General features: G+C 42.4%; 1 protein-coding gene and 1 long non-coding RNA gene across 6 annotated transcripts in view; one reads left to right on the plus strand and one right to left on the minus strand.

Annotated features, from left to right (window-relative positions):
- Positions 1 to 5,786: 5,786 nt before the first annotated feature.
- On the minus strand, positions 5,787 to 21,531 carry ID2 (inhibitor of DNA binding 2). 2 transcript variants are annotated; one of them, XM_036881613.2, is made up of 3 exons: positions 21,031 to 21,531; positions 20,648 to 20,711; positions 5,787 to 6,519 (listed from the first exon to the last, which is right to left on the minus strand). In XM_036881613.2, exons 1-2 carry the CDS (start codon positions 21,376 to 21,378, stop codon positions 20,655 to 20,657), a joined length of 405 nt encoding a protein of 134 aa, XP_036737508.1. In that variant the 5' UTR covers positions 21,379 to 21,531; the 3' UTR covers positions 5,787 to 6,519; positions 20,648 to 20,654. The 2 variants fall into 2 exon arrangements, with proteins under 2 accessions (XP_036737508.1, XP_036737506.1); XM_036881611.2 differs by lacking the exon at positions 5,787 to 6,519 and adding an exon at positions 19,109 to 19,861.
- LOC118910458 (uncharacterized) overlaps positions 21,485 to 21,722 on the plus strand; it is a 31,626-nt gene continuing 31,388 nt past the window's right edge. For all 4 annotated transcript variants that reach the window (XR_005023984.2, XR_005023986.2, XR_005023985.2 and 1 more), the window contains exon 1: positions 21,485 to 21,615. This is a non-coding gene — a long non-coding RNA (uncharacterized LOC118910458). The remainder of the gene's footprint in view (positions 21,616 to 21,722) is intronic.

Genomic DNA, 21,722 nt, shown 5'->3' on the forward strand with positions numbered 1-21,722 from the left:
TCCGATCAGTGTTTCATCAATTCTAAGATGTTCATCTTGACTTTTCTGCCATATCTTAAAATTGACAGCATCCATGGCAGCGTTTTTTCCTCAATGTTTCCTAAAAGCATGACACATCCTACAGTTGATGGAGTCTTGCTTGGGCTTATGGAAGATGATATTATTTCAGTGTATGGTGTGGTCATGTTGAGTTATATCTTAAGCAATCGGAATGGGCTAGTGATGATTTATATTTCACTGACCCCCAAAAGTCAATGTTCAATGTTGAATGTTTTGTCAGTTATTACTCATCCTGTATTCATCTCGGGTAGTTTAGGTATTGTTATATACTTACAGTAAAAATAGCTTACATGTACTGAACACATAACCTGCCTGACAATATGTAAGACCTCTACATGTATTAACTCATTTAATCTTCACCATGGCCTCCTGTACCGATTACTATTATCCTCAATTTACAAATGGGAAATTGAAAGACACAGAGGTTAAGTAATTTCCCAAGGTCACATAGCTACTAAGTGGCAGAGCCAGGATTCAAGCCCAGGCTGTGTGGCTCCAGAATGCCCTCTCTTTATATTACATTTATCTTTATTGTTCTTTAACTGATTAGGGATGGGTCAATTCTTACATTTTTCCAAGATACATTTTAATTTTGGCTTCATTTGCTGCTGCATCATAATCTTGTTTTAAAATAAGGCTTGGTGTCTCTCAAAGGGCTCTTTCAAGAAAGATAAGTCTTTAACATTCTATAGCAATGTAAATCATATTTATAGAAGAAAAAATTTTCGTATAGAACATTTCTTTGTTCCTACTAATTATTTTGGAACAATCGTTTGATTAAAGATTGACATTTTAAAATGTCTTTTATCCTATTATTGTTAACGGACTGGACCACTACATTAAAGTTTACGATGTTGAAAATATCTATTTTATTTGCAGCCTTATTGTGATACAGCCTTCATATACTTGCCCTTGTATATGTTTATTGTCAGTATTCTGTGTTAAATTATAATCCTAAAACTACTATATGTATTTATATTCTATTATTGAACAGCATTAATGCTTAATAAATGCTAATAGATAAATAATATTTGTCTATTTTTAAAATTATTACTGCAGTAGAGTTTTAAAAATAATTCTGGTTACTGTCTCCTAAGGAGAGAAGAGCAGACAAGAGGCAAAATGGGATCCTCTGTTTGTCACAATGGTAGCTAGTCACTAAAGGGAAGAAACCAGTAAGCAGTAATAGTGGATAGACGGTGCACTGAGAACATGGCTGGCTGACAATTCAGTTTATATAACTATCTGCCTAATAGTTTGAGTGCTTGCTTGAGCCAGACACTGTTTTAAGCATTTTACATGTATTAACTCATTAAATCTTTACAAACCTGTGAAGTAAATACTATTATCCTGAATTTACAGATGAGACTGAGATACAGAAAGTTACAAGTTTTACATAACAATGCATTAGATTTTTATAGCGGTTCCCTAAAATATTGGCATTATTATTATTATTATCTTTATTTTTGAGAAAACTGAAGATCTGGGAATCTGAGACTCACTCACCCCCAAGGTTACGCAGCTCAGAAACAGAGCAAAAGCAGCAACCCTGACATTCTGACTCCAAGTTGGATTATTTTGCCACCGCATAACTCAGGATGCTTCTGTTTTCCATATTCCATTGTAGAAAACCTTGGTGCAGAGTGTTAAACACCTGTGAGTCTTCATGCTCAGCTGAATGAGTCCCAGCTTTCCCACAGAAGTTTATCTTTTCCGTACTTGTACCCTGAACTATGGCAGCCTCAGTGCTAGGCTGTAAAGTGGTCCGGAGCTGCAGGCCACCCTGAGTATTTAAAAGTCCTGTGTATCTCAAAGTGAATCTTCTGTCTGGCTAACGTGATAAAGTAAACATTAATGTAACCACAGCAAGGTGAAGAGACAAAGTGCCAACGTAAGTCTTCTGTGTGTCTTTCTGGAAGTACCCCAAAGTACCACACCCTAGTCATTTCCTTGCTTACCTTTATGGTTGTACCACTTATGTAGGTATCCATCCTTGAACAATGTGATTTGGTTTTGATTTCATACAAGTAAAATCATTGTTTTTATCATTGGCTGGCTTCTTTCATTAAATATTGTTTGCAAGGTTTATTTCTGTTGATGTACATAGGTGTAATTCACTTTCACTGCAAAGTAGTGTTCTATTTTATAAATATAACCTATCTATTTACCTTATTGGATATTGGGTTTCCAATTTTTTGTTTGTATGAATGTGTTACATGTCTCTTGGGCTGTATGTGTAAGAGTTTGGGCTTTTGTATTCAAATTTCTGAGTTTGAGGACTTTTGTATTTGTGTAATCAGAAGAATACTGCAAAAACAAAGACCCTTTAGGTTTATTGCCTTTCTAAACCTCCCAGGTAAGTTCATGTGGAGATGCTCCGAACCTTAATGAAGGCACTGGGAGCTGGGAGTGAGTGAATCAGTGCAAGAAATTGTCATTTGGAAACAGGCTGAAATCAGGACCTTTCATTTTGGAATGAAGCAAGGAGAAAACAGCTGTGGCTCAGAGCACTGGTGCTGTGGTGGGCTGGCAGGGAGAGAGTGCCTGTGCCCAGTGAGCCCTGTGATTCCTCCCCTTCTCCAGCACCAGTGGGACATTTCCACCCAGCTGTTAGCTGGCACTTCATGTGCTGTTAGTCGGAAACAGAACTCAGAACTTTCCCCCAGCCCAACTAGCACTGCTGTTTTCCTCCTTGTCACTGGTGCCATAATTATCTCTGTTACTGAGGCCCAGAAATTGAGGAATCTTGGCTTCCACTCTATTCCATTTCCTCATCCATTCAGTCATGAAGCTCTGAGAGCATCCCTGTAGTGTCTCTCCAGACTATCCCTTCAATGTCCCTCTACCTTGAATCTAACCACCACCCTCTCCTTACCCACCTCTTCCCCTCTTCATTCCAGTCTGCATGCAAATGCACATGAGGCCTCCAGAAATGCAGAGGTCGTTTGCTGCTCAGTAGTGGTGATTGTCCTGTCACTCACAGTATCCAGTTCCAGGGACCTTCCCTGGCCATTCAAGGCCCTTCAGAACACGGCCCCTATTTACTCTCTAAAAATTGATTGCTAAGCTAAAGTTGTCCACTGACATGATTTCCCCAAATATTACAAAGATCTCTGGGAAATTAAATTCACAGATGGTTCTTATTTTTGTGACTTTGTCCCCCTACTCCATCTCATGCCCAGATGCATGCTCCTCTCTTCCCCATGCGCTGAAGTGCTGTTCCTTCCCAGCACAGTATCTTCTACTGAAATGCAATTCTTGGGCTATCTCTTATGGCTTGGAAACTTATCACAACCTGAGGGAGTGTCTGTTTGTAGCTTAGGCCGTAGCCACAGCCACTTACAAGGTATTGGGCCAAAGGCTAAACTTGAACTTGGCAGGCAGCAAGTTAACAGAGTTTATTACTGAAAGAGCTGCAACAAGTTGAAAAATAATCGAACCTTAAATATTTTAGGTAAATTTAATGAATGGTAAGTGATTATAAATGTTATTGTATAACTTAGGATAACAGAAGTGTCCTGAGTTTAGCAACACATAGAAGCATAAGAGACCTTCTCCAAAGAGACCTTAAAAGATTCAAGTCTAACACCCTTATTTTATAAGTTAAAAAATCAAACTCAGCGTGTTTTCCAGCATGTTTGTAAGTTGTTTTGACTTGAAGCAGCATTAATCTCAACATTGTCTAAATTAATCTTGTTCTAGCAGCCTTAATAAATAGAAGAATGTATGATTATGTATTGGCTTAAAGGAATTGACCATTATTTGGAGCAAAGAATATCAAGATTATATGAAGTAAAATTTTCATGCAAAATGTAAATACATAAAAAGGGATTTGATTGGAATGAAATGACATCAGAAGTGAAAGTGCAACCTTGAAAATTAAGCAAGTATGGAAGATACTGATGGAAGAAGTGAACAATCGGTGATCCTCGCAATGTGGCAAGTCCTGGGAGAAGAGGTCACTTTCGAGAGTGAATCATGTGCTGAAGGATAACTCAAACCCAAGGTAAGACCTAAAAACGTGTACCATAAATTCGAGTGACAAGTGGAAAAATCTAAGGCTTAGCATTTGTTCTTTCCAAGGAAACTGGACAAAAATAGCATGAGTTTGAAGAAAACAGTAATGGGTGATGAAAGGTGGCATTTTCTTTGTGACTCAGAAACAAAACATCAAAGTTTGCCCTGGAAAATTACCACATTCCCGATATCCCCAAAAGCACACATGTCAAAATCACAAATAAAGAGCATGTTGCTTTGTCCCTGTGCCATCTGCAGGATGGTTCAAAGTGGAGATCGAGAGGGCATCATTCTCGTCACGTGCTCAGACCAAAGGGCCACAGGGTGCTTCGCTGCACGGAGGTTGGATGGGGTCTGCCGGCCTTACCACGTCCAAGGCCCAGTTGAAAGGGGACTTTCTGAGAGGCAGTTTCTGGCCAAAATGTGATACCAGATTTTTCATTTAGTTCACCCTCTCCCTTGGGATGTTCTGTGGAAGGCTGGTTATTCAGATGTTAGCAGGTTTTACACAAAAAGCTGGATTTGTGGTCCAATGAGTTTAGAAAATCCAAACAAACAGATTTCTTTGTTACATAATTTATTAGAACTTTTGATACATATCTTGAATTCTGAGAAGAGAAAAAGGTATGCAATCTCTTCCACATACATCTTCCCTGGAACCCGTTTTCCTTGAGCAATGTGTAGGATAGAACACCCTGTAAAGGGCTTTGCCTAATTAAGGCCTTTCTTCTAAATGTCTTTTAGAAACTTTTAGCAATATCAGTGAGCCTACTCAAGAAACTCTGATGTTCCTGTTAAAATGATTTCCAGAACAGAGCCCCCCCAAGACTCATCTTTAGAGTGTAAGACACTCATCTGGGAGTCTAAACACTGGCACCTTCTGTCAGCTAGTCGCTCCAGTATCAGGTCAGGATGGGAGAGTGGTCATGCGCCTCTCTTTCCTCTCCATTCCGACATACCGCCCTGTAAGGGCAGAGCGCCAGAAGGGAGCTGACCGCAGGGGGAGGGCTCGGCAAGTGTCCAGTCTGGAAAGCCCAGGGAGGCATGGTCTGGGACTCAGCAGAGACATGAGCCTTCCGGGGCTGCTGGCCCAGGGGCCCTGAAGAGAAGACTGCTCAGTGCAGGGCCCTCAAAGCCGAGCACGGCCCCCAGAGGCAGAGGTGCAGGTGGGGTGAAAGATGGAAGGTTGACTGAAAGACCTTATCCTGCCATCCAAGGCAGGCCCATTCCCTTTGGTCTCCCAGAACATTTTCTAGGGAAGTAGTCAAGTCAAGAGATTTCCAGTAAAATGTAATCGAGTTGTCATGGGATAGAATACTAAAAGTTTGATAATGAGTCTCTGCAGTTTCTAGCATGTTTCTTGGAAGAAGTTTAAAGAATCAGTGACACTGCTTTAGCAAAACGGCTTCCAATTCCATCTACTTATTTATGTGAGTGAGGTTTCTCGGCACTTAAACCTATACAAATAAAAGTTCAGGGATTAAAATTCAGGCTCTGAACTCTGGTTCATTCTATACAGAAGTAATATTCATCCACAGATACTTAAAATAATTGGAAACCAGTCTCACCCATCTCACTAAGAGAATTATTGTCTATAAAATATTAACATTTATAAAATGTTTCAAGTGTTGAAGGATAATTTGTGATAACTAGAAACAAAAACATAATTTCAGTACATATGTGCATATATATATACTTTTTGCAGGAAGGCATAATAGGGTGATAAATGATTTTTAAATGCAAACATATATTACATTTTATTACAAGAATAAAATTTTGTGGGGGAGTGGAATAGAAACTCTAGTTCAGTGAGAAAAAGAAACAGTATGAAAATTTCTTCTTCTCTTAAAGAAGAAATGGTTCTTGTATCTTATTAATTATGGGTGATCATGGCTATCAAATTGCACTGATATTCCAGTGAATTAATTTAAGATAATAATGTAACAATTTTGTGTGAAATTTTATTTTGCAGCCATTTAAACATGTAACACAAATTTTAGATGGCAACTTAAAAATGTGTGAGTAGATATATATGGTTTTTCAAAATCCTCTCAGGAGATTATACAAACAAAAATATTTGAAGGTTACAACTGTTAAACTGTGTGCTACCTTACCTTTTGAGCATGTGCAGGTTATCAATTGCTATGCAAGAAATCACCTCAAACTGAATGGTATTAAACAACTACAAATATATATATATATCTTAAATAAGTATCTTTCTTATAGTCCTGGGGTTGACTGGGCTCAGGCAGGTGTTGTTCTTCAGGGTCTTGCATGCTGTTGTGGTCAGATGGTGGTGGGGGCTGACAGCATCGCAAAGTCTTTGCAAGTCCGATGGGTGACCTTGGCATGGCAGCTGTTGGTGGCAACCCGTACACATGGTCTCTCTCTGCAGCTTGGGCTCCCTCATAAAACGGCAGCTCTATACTAAGAGTGAATATCCTGAGATAGAGAGGGAGAGAACCAGACAGAAGTTGTATCACCTTTTATGACTGAGCCTTGGAATTCAGTGTCCCTTCTGCTGCATTCACATAGTCCAGCCCAGGTTCAAGGTCTGGAGACAGCCTCCACAGCTTGTCCTCAGAGTGGCAATGTTCTAGAAGAGCATGTGGGACCAGAAATATTTCTGTAGGCATTTTTAGAAAATCCAAATGGCCACAGATCACTACAGGGATAAGGAAAATGGCCACTGTCCTACGATACCATGGTGGCCGAAAATGATGAAGATGTAGAAGGAGAGTAACTGCTCCATGCTGCTGGCATCCCAGCCTGATCTTAGAGAACCGTTTATCCAGGGCAGGAGAAGAATGACAGGCCGCACGGGAAGCTGAAAGGATCCCTCACTAGGCTTCTGGCGAGACTAAGACGAGCCAGTGCAAGGGCTTGTCCCCAGTCCCCTGGGCGTGACTGCATCAAGGGCAAGGTGCCGACTGCCTCACTCCTCTCTGCAGGCTTCACCTCAGCCCTGGGTTCCCCCCCACAGGTCCGTGAGGTCAGTGTGGGGCAAGAGACTGTCTTGGTTGAAAATATTTGAAATCAAGTAGGTATTTTCTCTCAGCATTGAAGCCTTCAAGTACTTTTGGTATGTAATCGCCGCCATTTTTTTCCCAGAATGATTTTTACTTGGAAAATGTCAGTTAAAATTTACACCCTTACTATAGTGAAAAAGATGTAAAAAATAGAAATGGCTTTCTTTTCAGACACTGTCACCATCTCTCTCTTGCATATGGCTTCCAATAAGAGTTTTTTTTTCTTCCCCTTCTATTTCACTGATTTGGCTTTGAAATCTCAGAAAACTTGGGCTCTTGCCTATAACTAAGAATGTAAAGTTCTTACACAGAAAATGTTGAAATATATAAAAATCTTCGATATATACTATTTTCAGATTGCATATCAACATAACATTTAGGATTGAAGTCCCTTGTCTTTACTATCTAGATGCTACATAAAAGCTATCAACTTCCCATGTATGTATGTGTGGAAATGACCCAAAGGTCACTTTCAACATTTCCGTAACTTTGGTTCCTTTATCTACTTCGACCAACCCCATGGGCTTGAATAGTATCACTTTGAGTGGTGAGATTGGAGAATACTATCAATTGTGTATTATATGTTTCCAGTAATTAGAATATTTCCCCCAGACAAGCTGCGTACATACAGCTGGGCAGGAGGGAGGGAAGGACTCCTGAATTTTAACCTCAGCTGTTGTATCTTGCCACTTGATTTATTATTATTAGAATAATCATTTCAAGTACAAAAATCCTTAATAGTATGGTTATCTATCCTTCCTATCTATCTATCTATCTATCTATCTATCTATCTATCTGTCTGTCTATCTATCTATCTGTCTATCTATCTATCTATCTATCTATGTCTGTCTTTCTGTCTGTCTAGTCTCCCAGACATGTCAAAATGATTCCTGCCATTTTAGAAGTGGAAATGTTACTTACCACAGTTGAGGGTTCTTCTTACAGCCAGGTATTTAATCAGCTGGGAATAATATTTGGGAAAAGTAAAATGATCTAATGAATTCTGATGTCCTAGGATAACTGGTTACTTATGCTATTCTTTTCTTAGTTAAAAAAAAATCTAGTTAATAAGTTCAAAATACATTGGCTCTAACTAAAAAAACATATATAAACCAGTGACATCTACACATCTCAGCAGCTGGAGGAAAAGCCAGCATAATTCCTAAACTGAGTTTTAGTGACAAAGCAAGATATGCCTGCAGCAGTTGCACGGCCACAGTTATCCCTGCCGTTCCGCCCGGTGTCTCCAGAGTGCTTCCGAAGTGGCGCCTGCAGCGGGAAGTCAGCCACTTCCTGCCTGTAGGACTGATGGGTTATTGTCCTGCTCAGATTATGGGGTCTCTTGATTTTTACCAGCAGCAAAGGAGTCAGGACACCCGGCTTGCCCTGACCCCAGCCCACCCCACAAGCCAAAGTTTTTCATAAGAAGACCTTGTGTCGCCAGTCCAAGATGACCCCAGATGGCTCCACCTCTGGTGGTCACACCCACACCCTATGGTCCCCTCCCATCAGACCAGGGTCATCCTGTGTGACAGTGGTGGTATGTCACCTCTGAGATTAGGCTATACAAGACCACAGCTTTGGTCTTAGACATTCTGCCTGCCTCACTCTGGGGAAAGCCTGCTGTCGTATAACGAGCAGCCCTATGGAGAGGTCTATGCACCAAGAAACTTAAGACCTCTGGTCAAGAGCAGGTGAGGAACAGAGGCCTGCCTGCAACCATGTGAGTGAGTTTGAAAGTGGATTCTCCAGTGTGGCCAGGACTTGAGCCTGAACCACCCAGTTAAGCCACTCCCGGTGCCTGAGCCTCAGGAACCATGCAGGGCAATAAATATTTTTTCGTCTTAAGCTACTAAGTTTTGGGGTACTTTGTTATGCAGCAATATAGAACTGGTACTAACTAAACTCTATTTTAAATCCTAGACTTGGTGAGCTGTGGGAGTTTCTCCTCTGAGCAGCATGGGTCTCCCATCAGACAGGAGAGGTTCAGGGGTGGAAGGCCTAATGGGCCAGTTAGGGTCCAACCAGGAGCTTCAGCAGAGAGAATGAGATTGTTAAGTAGGTAGAAAATGTTAACTAGGTAACTGAAAAAGTGGAAAAAGAGCTCTAAGATATTATGAGTGTAGGGAGTGAAGAAGGATTTCCAGCTCTGGGCTGCTGAGGACACAGCAGGGGTTGGAATGATTAACACTCAGAAGCTTTGAGGAGGGGATGCCCCTGACTGGTGGTGGGCTCTCCGAGCTGGAGGACAGCCCTCTCTCACCTGCTATTGGCCGTCTGAACCCAGAGGCCACCTGCCTACAGAGCCCACACTACTGGGCTTGGAGATGAGAGACAGTGACTAACTCAATTCCTGCCTCTCCTTGCAGCCTCCCAGCCTTCCCCTGCTTTATTTTTCTTCATAGCTCTTATCATTTTCATATATAATATAGCTTACTTGCGTATGGTGTCTCTCTCACTGCTGGAGCTCAAGCTCTGCCGGGCTGGGGGCTTTGTCTGTCTGGTTGGCTGTACCTACAGCCCTAGAACAATGTCTAGCACATAGTAGGCATCCAATGTTTGTAGAATCAACAAATTATAACTAAATGTAACCCCGTTGACACATCAGAGATTGTTCTCTGGAAGGAAGTGTCTCCTTGTTTAGCAGGAGCAGCTTACTAGGGGGGAGTGTTTTTTCTCATAGACAATAGAACACCAGACAAAAATAATCAGCAGAACATGGCCTGCCCCATTATCGCATGTCCTGATATGATTTGGAATTGCTCCTTCATCAAATGGAGTTTATGGGGCTAGTACCTGAAGGCACATACGTGTTTTGGAATGATTCTCTGACGTCATTGTCAGGTACAAACAAAACCAGGGCTTGACAAACTTGTACCAAAATACCTTTCCTAGTCAAGACATTCTAAGATCGGATTGACTCAACTAGTTTGGATTAAACTGAAATTTGAGATTTTTCACTCCCTTAAATATTTTACTTTGAGGATTAAATTTTCAGTTGACATTTTTTTTAATGAGCATTTTTTTCCCCTGGTAGACTTTAGAAAAATCTGATAAAATTAGAACATTAAGAATGGCCTTTCGTTTTTCCTTGCTTGCGGTGCTTCGATAGGATTTTCAGAAACATAAAATGTTTGAAGGAATGTGTGAGTTTTAGAACTTTCTTCCAGGACTGATGAAACTTATTTAGAAGACTATATTTGTAAAATAAAATTCACAGCATTGAGTCTAGGTGGAAACTTATTTAAAACTAAGATCATATTCTAAAAGGATGGCATAATCATGCACGTGGAAATGTACATACTGTTCTCTTCTGCTTGTGACAGTGGGGAGATGAGGAAAGGACAAGAGAACATTTCTAGACCTTGTAGAGTTTGTCTTTGCTGCCAAATGGTGACACCCATAATCGGCGTCCTTGTGTACCCAGAGCAGCGTCTTGTCTCAGCGGGTGCAGAGGCAGCTGAGCCAGGTAAGAAAGGAGGTTTCAGTTGTTCTCCAGCCGGGGAAAATTTTGAGGGCAAGAACAGAATGCCAGGCAACATGGCAGGAGGCTAGAACCTGCAAGAAAGCTTCCCAGGCAGTCTATATGCCAGGGTAGACACAGCACTGTTTTTTTCTAACCTGCTTATCGTGCACATTTCCAAACACAAAGAATGGCCATGAGCCTGTCCCTGGGCTGTGACATAGCAGCATTTTGCTGTGCTTGTATCATCCGTCCTTGCCCCCTTTGACTTCTTCTGGAGTGTTTTGAAGCAAACACTAGACATCATGTCTCACCACCTGTAAATACTTCATTATGCATCTTAAAAAGCAGGGTCGTTTTCCTACGTAACACAATACTAACTTCACATCTAACAAAACTAATTCTTCAGAATTATCCAGTGCCCAGTTCTCAATCCAATTTCTCCAGCTGTCTAAACTGATTGTCCCTTCAGAGTTTAGCAGTCCAAACAAGGCCCATTCATTGTTTTTAGCTGGTACATTTCTTATGTCCCTTTAAGTTGTCTTAATGAAGGACAGCTCTTTCCCCACCCCCAACCCCCTGGCATGTTGGCAAAGCTGGGTCAGTTGTCCTGTAGAAAGTCCCCATGCTGGGCTTGTCCGACTGCTTCTGTGGGGTGTCATTTCGCTTCCTCTCATCTGTTCCCCATAGACAGGAAGTTTGATCTAAAGGCTTTATGTTAGTTCATATTGGGTTGTGACAATTCTTTTTCCTAAAATACTGCACGAGTGATGCTGTGACTGCTGATTGTAGCACACTTAGTAGGTGACACCTAATAGCTGTCCCGAGTTTTAGTGAGAAGTAAATTATTTTCTTAAAAAGAGCCTGATCATTTCATTTTAAAATTCCCCATCGACCTTCCACCTAATGGTTCTGCTAACTTCTGCTCAACCTCAATGGTTGACTGGGTCAGTAACTACCTTAGGAATTGTATAGGTGCTACTACATTTGTCATCACATTCGTTGTTATGTTTGGGACTGCAAATGGGGGCTTTCTAATTTTGTCTTTCTCTTACAGTTATCTGAAATACAGCTCTACTGGGAAGGCAGGATAAGTGTTTTATTATTTCCTTTTGCTTATCCATTTTTTTGAATGATTTGATGCCCTAGAAACCTCCATTGGGATCCAGAGTTTAGTTTTATTTTTTGTCTCTTTCTTTTTACTTTTACTTGCTGTCCCATCCTAGGAATCAGCCCTTTCTCCAAAGAGCTCTGGTCACTTCTAGTGGTTAACGGTGCCAGAGAATACAGCCTGGTAGAAGGTGCTGATTCCTGCCACTTTGCTGCGAGGCATTTTCAGTGGAAAGCTGGGGCAAAAAAATTTTTAAGAGGAATAAATGAGTCTAAATGGACATTTTTAGTTCAAATGTTAAGATTTCTGGGCTTTTACTTATTTAACTTTATATATGTACCTCATTTCTCTTACACTGAAATCTTAGTTCCTAGTAACATTATAATTACTTCTTTAGTTATCTCACAATATACATTTAATAGCTTAACTATAACAATATTGATACTATTACCATCAGTATGGCAACTAAATGAAGTTTATGATTTCGTTGTAGTTCTTTGTCCTTAGAACATAACCACCGGGAATGTATAATCAAGCTCCTGTGTTCTACAGTCAATTGGGACAATTCTTTTCTCTGTGTGGGTATGTCATCAACATACAATTAGATGAATTTGTTTCCATTATTTAAAAAATTTATATGTGGCTGTTTTAATTTTTAAAAAACATTTACATATCCCAAGTCAAAGCAATATAACAAGATAATTTAGAAGCATCACATTTACATCATCTTCTCCCCTTTCTGTGCCTCCCTCATTGACAACCATTTAAAATGATTTTTGGTCTAGTCTCTCACTTTACTTCTCTGAAAACATAAACAAATGTGAATCTCTATGTGTATTTTACACTTTCTTTCTGACACAAATGTTGGCCTGCCACTCACACTGCTCTGCTAACCTCTCTTCACTCGATATTACATCCTCGAAAGCCCACATCAGCACCCATAGCTCTTCCTCCTCACAGTGTACTGTCCTACGGATTTTCTAGTCCCTTACTGATGGACATTTACTGATGGGTTGTTTATAATCATTTTTTTACTATTAAAAATAACGCCAAATAGATTAACTTGGAGCACATCGTTCCATCTTTTGCCAGTGTAACTTTGCGATAGATTCCTAGGAGTGGGAGCTGGGTGAGGAGGAAATGCACGTTTTGCTAGATGCTGTCCAATTTGTCTGCATGCAGGCTGGGCCATTTTATCATGAACAATGTACAAGCCTGTCTCCCCCCAAGTCTTGTCAACAGCATATATTGTTGCTTGTGGACTTTTGTCCATTTGTTGGGTGAGAATGAGTATCTCACATGGTTTCCATTTACACTTTTCTTGTTCCGAGTGAAACTAGCCATCTTTTTGTATGTTTAAAGGCCATTGTTTTACTTTACCTGTGAATTCTTTGCCTTGTGTTGTTGGACTTATTCTTCCCAGTTTTTAGGATGTATGTGTGTGGCCTATCAGCGCAACTGAAGGCTTGTCTAACATTTAGACCTGTCGGATGTTAAAGAGTCCGTGGTAGCCTCTGTGATGCTCTCCCCTCTGTCGCCCAAACCTTCAGTTACATCAGCCTGCATGTTGGACCTCTCCTATCCTGTCTCCTCCTTTGATTTGGTGTATAGGATCTCTTTAGCTCTCGGTGCTATTTTCTGGGTTATTTCCTCAGATCTGTCTCCCACTTCATGAGTTTTCTCTCTAGTAGCTTAGAAACATTTTTTATTGTAGTGAAATACACATAACATAAAACTTACCTACCCTCTTAACTATTCCTAAGTGTGCAGTTCAGCGGCATTAAGTGCATCCACACTGCTGGGCAACCCCCCACCCCACCCCAGAGCTCTCTTCATCTTGCACCTCTGCGTCTTTACACCAATGACAGTATCTTCTTCTTCCCCTCTCCCCGCAGGTCCTGGCATCCACCCTTTTGCTTTTGGATTTTGACTACTCCAAGCACTGCACCTAAGTGGAATCAGTCAGTATTTGTCTTCCTATATTTTACTTAGCAGAATGTCTTCCAGGTTCACCCATGTTGTAGCATATGTCAAAACTTCTCTTCTTTTTAAGGCTGAATAATGTTCCATTGTATGTATATACTGTATTTTGTTTATCCATTCATCTGTTGGAGGACACATGCTTCCTTATTTTAGCTTCCATTTTTTGCTATTGTGAATAATTCTGCTGTGGATATGGGCACACAAATATCTCTTTGAGGCCCTGCTTCAATATTTTTGTGTATACACCTGAAAGTGGAATTTTAGGACATTTGGTAATTCTATTTTTTAATTTTTTGAGGAGCTGCCATTATATTTTCCACAGGAAATTGCATGAATTTCCACAATTCATGAGCATGGGATGTATTTTCCACTGTATTATTTTACATTCTCACTAACAATGTGCAGAGTTCCAACTTCTCCACATCTTCCCCAAAAGTTACTATTTTCTGCTTCTTGTTAATAGCCATCCTAATGGGTGTGAGGTGGTATCTCACTGTGGTTTTGATGTGCATTTCCCTAGTGATGTTGATCATATTTTCATGTTTTATTGGCCATTCCTAAATTTTCTTTGGAGAGATGTCTATTCCAGTCCTTTGCCCATCTTTGAATTGGGTTGTTAGTTTTTTTTTTATTGAATTTTAGGAGTTCTCTATATATTCTGGGTATTAATCCCTTATTGGATATAGTTTCTCCCATTCTGTAGGTTGCCTTTTTACTTTGTTGATAGTATCTGTTGATGCACAAAATTTTAGATTTTTCATAAAATCAAGCTTGTCTGTTTTTTATTTTTGTTGTCTATGCCTCTGGTGTCATATTCAAGAAATCATTGCCAAACGTCATGAAGTTTAGGCCATGTTTTCTTCTAAGAGTTTTAGAGTTTTAACTTTTACATTTAGGTCTTTGGTGTAATTTGAATTAGTTTTTGTATATGGTGTTAGGGAAGGGTCCAACTTCATTCTATTGCATGTGACTAGTTTTCCCAGTGCCATTTGTTAAAAAGAGTATCATTTCTTTATCAAATGGTCTTGGTATACTTGTTAAAAATCATTTGACCACATATGTGAAGGTTTAGTTTTAGGGTTCTATAGTGTACTCCATTAGACATTGTATTTGTCCTTATACTGACACCACACTGTTTTGATTACTGTAGCTTTGTAGTAATTTTTGAAATCAAGAACCATAAGCTCTCTGACTTTGTTCTTTAATATTGTTTTAGCTATTCAGGGTGCCTTAGGTGTCATGTGAATTTCAAGATGTATTTTTCTGCAAAAGAAATCATTAGGATTTTGACAGGGATTACATTGAATCTGTAGATTGCTTTTTATGTTATTGATATTTTAACAATATTAAGTTCTTCAATTCATGAGTGCAGGATGTCCTTCCATTTATTTATGTCTGAATTTCTTTCAGTAATGCTTTGTAGTTTTTGATATAAAAGTCTTTTACTTCCTTGGTTAATTCCTAAGTATTTTATCCTTTTTGTAGCTGTTGTAAATGGAATTATTTTCTTAATTTTCTTTCAGATTGTTCATTGTTAGTGTATAGAAATGATTTAGTAGTTTTTAATCTGGGTTTTAACCTTTTCACTGAGTTTTCAATCTCAATAACTGTATCTTGTGATTTTCTTGTTTTCAATTAGTTCCTTGATTTTTTAAATCATTTTAGTTATCCTTACTTCACAGCTTTTATAGTTATTTGGTTTTAACCTTTCTCTTCATTGTATCTACTGATCTTTTCTCTCCTGGTAGATTGTTTTCCAGAGGTTTAAAAATGTTTCAAATTGTAAGCTAACTTTCACCAACCCATTACACGTGAGAATTTTGTATAGTAGGTGTTGAGAACTTCTCTGTCCAGAGAAGTTCTGTATCTGCTACTGCCAAATGCCCAGGGGCATCACTAGCCAGGAACCTATTTTATGTTAATTTATCAGCCTTAAAATTTTTCTGACTAACCTAGTAATATCTAGCTGAGCCTCCAGTCCCCATGCAGGCAGACCCATGGCTATGAATTTTCAGGGGAGCTGTTTCTTTCCTACCCTGAGCTGAGGCTGACAGACAGGACTCTTTATGATCTTCCTGGGCAGTGAGGTTTTTTTTTTCTAGTTTATACTTTGAGATCACAGGCTTTCAAAGCTCCTGCATGGTGGTCTCACTTCCATTGTCTGGCTTCACCATTGTCAAATGCCAAAACGTGTCTCCAATTCCTGTTGGGCCAATACCCCTAATTTACTGAGAAAGGCACCCTCACCCACATTGCTGAAGAGCATGCACGCCCCCGCCGGTTGTCAGTCCCTGCCTGGGTCCTCTGTAGAAGTTAGTTCCCTGGCATTCTCACAGTCCTGGGTGGGCACGCCTTGTAGCACTTCAGTACCTGCACCAAGCAAAATACGCTTCTCAACAAACCCTGCTGCCTCTGCCTCAGATTGTCTTTATGAGGAAATACACGTTCAAAGCCTCGGCAGAACCAGCATCCAGGACGACACTGAGCCTGGCGCACCCTTCCAGTAGCAGAGCACAGCAGGAAGTGGAAGGGTGTGGGGTGTGTCAGGCTGAAAGGGATTCGGGTAGTCCTGTAGCCATGCACCCACATAGTGGTGAGCCCTATAAATTATTATCCTGAAATTTTTTTTAAAAGCTCCATGAAACAGCCTTTTATTGACAAGAATGCTATTTCCTATTAAATCCCACATCTTTGTCCTCAGAAGCCCCTTCTCCATTCCAGGAAAAGGCTGAACCACTGTGTGCTCCGGTCACTCACACCACATCTCTCGAGTCCAGTTTCTGTAGAATGGAGAGACCACATGTTTGCCTAGCTCCGAGGACTTATCCATGGCTTTGGTAACTGAAATTAAATGTAAACTGATCTGCACATTTATTGTTTGAGGTTAGTGTGACCTGGATTCCAAAACCAGATAAAGATAGTGCAAGAAGAGAAACCACAGCTCCATTTCATTCTCAGAAATTCCAAATAAAATATTGGCTGTCAGATTGCAAGAGTGCATATAAAAAGTAGTAATACATCATGTTCAAGTAAGGATTTACTGCAGAAACACAAGGCTGGTTCACATTAGAAAAATCAGTGTACTGCTCTGGAAAAAATCAGTTATTCTATCAGCAGTAAATTTATCAACATGAGTAAAACTATTAAACCAAATTCACCCCCAAATTATTTAAAATTAAAAAAAAATTCTCCACCTAACAATTGAAGGGTTCTTCCTAAATTAGATAAAAACTATGTTACAACAAAATCCTAGAGTCAGGTCATGCATAATAGAGAAGGTTTGACCCATTCTCATGAAACTCTGGATTAAGGGAAGGGTGTCTGCTCCCACCCCTTACTCCTTCAACAGAACTTTGGAGGTCCTCATTAATGTTATTTAAGCAGTTTGGAAAAATGAAATACAGTTAAAAACCTTAGGAAAGACAAGGGGAAAGGTTCTGGCCTTAATTTTATCTCAAAATTCTTTTTTTTTTTTGCAATCCAGTTACAATCTCTTTGAGGCCAGGGATCATGTCTGATACTTGTATTAAAATCCAAGACAGCACCTGAGAGTAGAGTTGGTGGTAGATACTAGGTAGCAAAAGGTGATTATAAGTTATGTAGCAAAGGCGAAATAAGAATCACCTGTGGAAACGACTTTGTAAACATGCTAGGCAAGTAATCTGTCATGGTATCAGGGTTTATTTTCAAAAGGTTTCCCCCGCTCCAGTGCAGCAGTTGAAAGCTCGCCCTTCGTCTCCTAGTGCCCAAGCCTCCCGGCACAAGAGGACCTCGCTCCTGAGTCGCCTTCCTCCATCCGGCCAGCAGGTGGCGCCAGGCCTCCACCGGCCGGACAGGCAAGGGCGCCCTGCCTCCGCAGCTCTAAGTGCCGTCCGAAAGGTGCCGCGTTTCCTGGACGGGGCAGTACTCTGGGGCGCCATCCGAACGTTGCAAACAGTCCCCGGCCCCCAGAGGCTGTGTAGGTGCTCGAAAGGGCCCGCCTCGGCCGCACGGCTTCCCGGGAAAGCCAAGGAGCCCTTGCACACGACCCTCCCCGTCCGGGCAGATGCCCTGGCCCAGCCGGGCCGAGCACAAACGTAGCCACCGGGCGTCTGCGCCCCCGCCGGCGCTCCCCCCGGAGGAAAGGACCTGTCCTCGCACTTCCCGCCCTCTCCGCGCCAGGTCCCAGCAGTCGATAGGTGTCCGGACGTCAGGCGGCAGGTCCGAAGGGTGTTCTGCGTCGGGATGACCCGCTCCAGCCGGGTGCCTCTTGCTAGAGCCCGCCTCCCCGGTGTATGGTTATCAACAACAACGACGGCCCTAGGTCCTGCGCCCAGCGCAAAGAACGTGCCCACCTGTGAGCACAGAAGCCACCCAGGCCACCCTACGACCCCCGCCCCGGTGAAGGAGGGTCTCGAGCCAGCCGGACGCGGAACCGGCAAGGTTCGGCCAAGCCGAGCTCGCCTCTCCACCCAAGCCCGCTGAGCGGTGCTGGGTTGATTCTGCGTCGGGGCCGGAAGCGCTGCCGCCGCCGGGGCAGACTCGGAGACGACACCCAAACACCTCCTCGGTGGGCCTGAGAGCGGGCCCCAGGTGAGACTGCCATCCTCCCCCTGCCTTCCCCAGTTCCGGCCACCTCGGGCCAGCCTTCCAGAACCTCCCACCCCAGGTCTCTCACCCCTAGAGTAGTGGCTTTTGAAAATATATGTGCATATGCATTTTAAACACGACTCTAGACTATGTATTTTAAAGTCCACACGTTGCCACCGGAGGACTGCTGAGGAAATAGCTTGCTGATACTTTTCCTGTGACTTGAAAGGCTTTTCTCCTTTCCCTCCCCCTTTTCCTTTCCGGGGCAGTCAAGGGTGAAGGGCGATTTAATAGCCACCTGCGTTGGAAAGTGGGCCCAGTACAACCCCTGGCTCCGAGAGCCTGGGTGAGCTACAGGTGGGGGTACAGGCCAATCGCTCAAGCCCTACTACAGCTTCATTCCCAGGGGTAAGCAGTCACCCCGAGGGGCCCTTTTGCCCTGCCCCTAAATCTTAAATCATGTTCGGAATTCTATGGAGCCTTTTCTTTTCTGATTAACAAGCATTTCATTTACTCCAAAGTGTTGTGACACTTACCCGGAGGGGTAGTCCTTCCAGACTCCACATTTATTTTTAAGGTCTCTCAGGAGCCACAGCAACTCCTTGGTTTGAAACTCAGCCCCAAGACACAGAACGAATTTTTCCCTGAGGAACTAAGATTGTTTATAGCCTCCCCAGTCCCCCTTAGGTCTCCTAAGAAGCTAGAAGCACCCCTTTGCCCCACAGTGCTAGCCCTGACCACATAGCTGATGAGTTCCTTTGCACACAAGTTGCAAGGCTTAGCGGGTGGTGGAAGGGATGAAGAAGGGGTTGAATTAAATGGCAGGAGAGATTATGAGACAGAGAGAAATCTTAAAAATCATTCAGAATTCAGGTATTGACTTCAGACATGTTTTATTATAATCTTAAACAGTCTACATAAATTTGAACTTGTATTTATTTGGGTTCAGTTGTAACATCGCATAATAAAAATCAAAGCACTGGTCCTCTGAAATAAAGCAGGCAATCACCATTCAATAAACACACTTGATTTATTTTGTATAAAAGGCTTAAGTTTACAACTAAACTTTTATAAAAAGTTTAGCATGAATAAGTACATCATTACACTTTGCAGAAATGTACATCTCTGCCACTATACAAGAAAACTCTAATTAAAGAGTTCACAAGGTTTCACTCAATATATATATATATTTATATAAATATATACACAGCATTCAGTAGGCTTGCGTCAAAAAGGTAATTTCTGACCAAAAGACTTCATTTAAAGTAACTGAATACTGGATCCTTCTGGTATTCACGCTCCACCTTTGAAAAAAGGTAAAGTCTGCTTAAATTGGGCAATTCCTTGTGATTTTAACATTTTTCGCTCCCCATGGTGGGAATAGTATATAAAGAAAACCTTCCAACTGCAGAAAGGGCATTTTAAAAGTCTTTTTCATAAATAACTAATTTCACAGTCCAGGTCAGAGAACACACTCTGGGGAAGATGATCATTCCTAGCTTTCCTTCCATTTTTTAAAAAGGTCCATTCAGCTTGTCCTCCTTGTGAAATGGTTGAAAAGTAAGTTCAGCGCCTTAAAAGATCCTGTGGATTTGTTGTTGTGCAAAGGGGAAAAAAAGTCATGAACACCTGCAAAAGATTGGGAGAGAGAGGCGTGTTCAGGAGAATGTAGCCTAAGGGCAGAGGCGGCAGACTGGCGCCAGGAGGGAGCCGCAGTTTGAACATTTAACCAAACACTCAGAGATTGGGCAAACCCTGGCGTCCAGATGCAACACACGCACTCGGCCTCGGCAGCGAAAATTAAACAGTAAAACAGCAGAGACTCAAGGGAAAAACTTCCAAACACAATCTCCTATTTGGATCTCCAACGGCAGCGCTCACAGGCGCCAGTCTGCTGCTTGTAACAATTCTTTGATTGGAAACAGTCCTTTAGTTAACAGATAGGGAAGTCGGCATCCCACATCACAGGGGCTGAGGCACAGGGTAGCAAAGCTTGACTAGCTGAATCCCGGAGGGCTACAGTTTTAGGGAAGGAGGATCCCTATGGAATTTGTAGCGATAAGATTAATTATATGGAGGTTAGTACCTCATAGCACCGCAGTAATAGTAGAAACCAACCAGGGAATTACATGCGTGACAGAAGCCAATACACATTTTCCTCCGCTACCTTCATAGTAAGGTATCGGCTTTTTTCTTTTTTGGAAGGATAATGTGTGATCTTGAGTAAGAGAGGCTAGAAACCTCTTCGGGTCCTGTACGTGTAGACAATGTAACTCGCGCAATACATCGAGGTACACGTTCATTTACTAAACACTTTACAGATACTCAAGTACCCGCATATACAAATGGACAAACACACGCGCACACACTCTCCAAGAGGCAGTTTATCAAAAGGAGGCACAAGCCAACACTCACCATTTCTTCAGCCACAGAGCGCTTTGCTGTCATTTGACATTAACTCAGAAGGGAATTCAGAAGCCTGCGAAAGAAAGGGGATAAAAGGCCCGGTGTTAGACAATCTTAAAGAGAATGGGTCGCTTTCTCTTTTTAGAAAAGTAGAACAGCAAGTTTCATTAAACACGTCCATGCAACAATTCACTCAAAGACAGATGAATTAACGCGTCGGAACTTAGCAATTTCACGCACTACTCCATCTACAGCAGATTTGTTCAAAACTAAAGTTAATGAGCTCAATCTGTAAATCACCGACCTCAGCGTCTCGACAACAGGTCAGCTTCTGGCAGCCCAGGCGATCGCAGAGGTGCGCGGCCGCGGGCAAAGGTGGGAGGAGGTCTTACCTGCAAGGACAGGATGCTGATGTCCGTGTTCAGGGTGGTCAGCGGCGTCCTGGACGCTTGGCTCTGCCCGGGTCGCTGGTGGTGCAGGCTCACAATAGTGGGGTGCGAGTCCAGGGCGATCTGCAGGTCCAAGATGTAGTCTATGACGTGCTGCAGGATCTCCATCTTGCTCACCTTCTTGTTCTGGGGGATGCTGGGCACCAGCTCCTTCAGCTTAGAGTAGCAGTCGTTCATGTTGTACAGCAGGCTCATCGGGTCGTCCACCGGGGTCTTGCTCCGGGAGATGCCCAGGCTGTGGTCCGAAAGGCTGTTTTTCCTAACGGACCTCACTGGACTGAAGGCTTTCATGCTGACCACGGGGAAGGAGATTCCCGGAGGGAGCGAGCTGTCCTGGAGCTCAGGCCGCCGCCGCCGCCGCCGCCTGCGTACCTTCCTGCGCTCAGCACTGGGATCGGCTCAGAATGAAGCCGGGAGCTCGGCGGGGCGGCTTTTATCCGCACTAGCCGGGGCCACACGATCCGGTTTCCCTGCATTCCCATTGGTGGAAGGTGGCACGTCCATCAGACCGCACGGGCACTCCTATTGGTGAGCGCGGGCGCGGGGCGAGCTCTCGGTCCTTCCGCGTTCGCAGCCAATCCTCGCGGGGTGGGCGGGGTGGGCGCCAGCCCAGCTGGGGTGGTAAATAGAGTACA

This window comes from Manis pentadactyla, chromosome 2 (assembly GCF_030020395.1).
Source record: "Manis pentadactyla isolate mManPen7 chromosome 2, mManPen7.hap1, whole genome shotgun sequence".
Lineage (NCBI taxonomy): Eukaryota > Metazoa > Chordata > Mammalia > Pholidota > Manidae > Manis > Manis pentadactyla.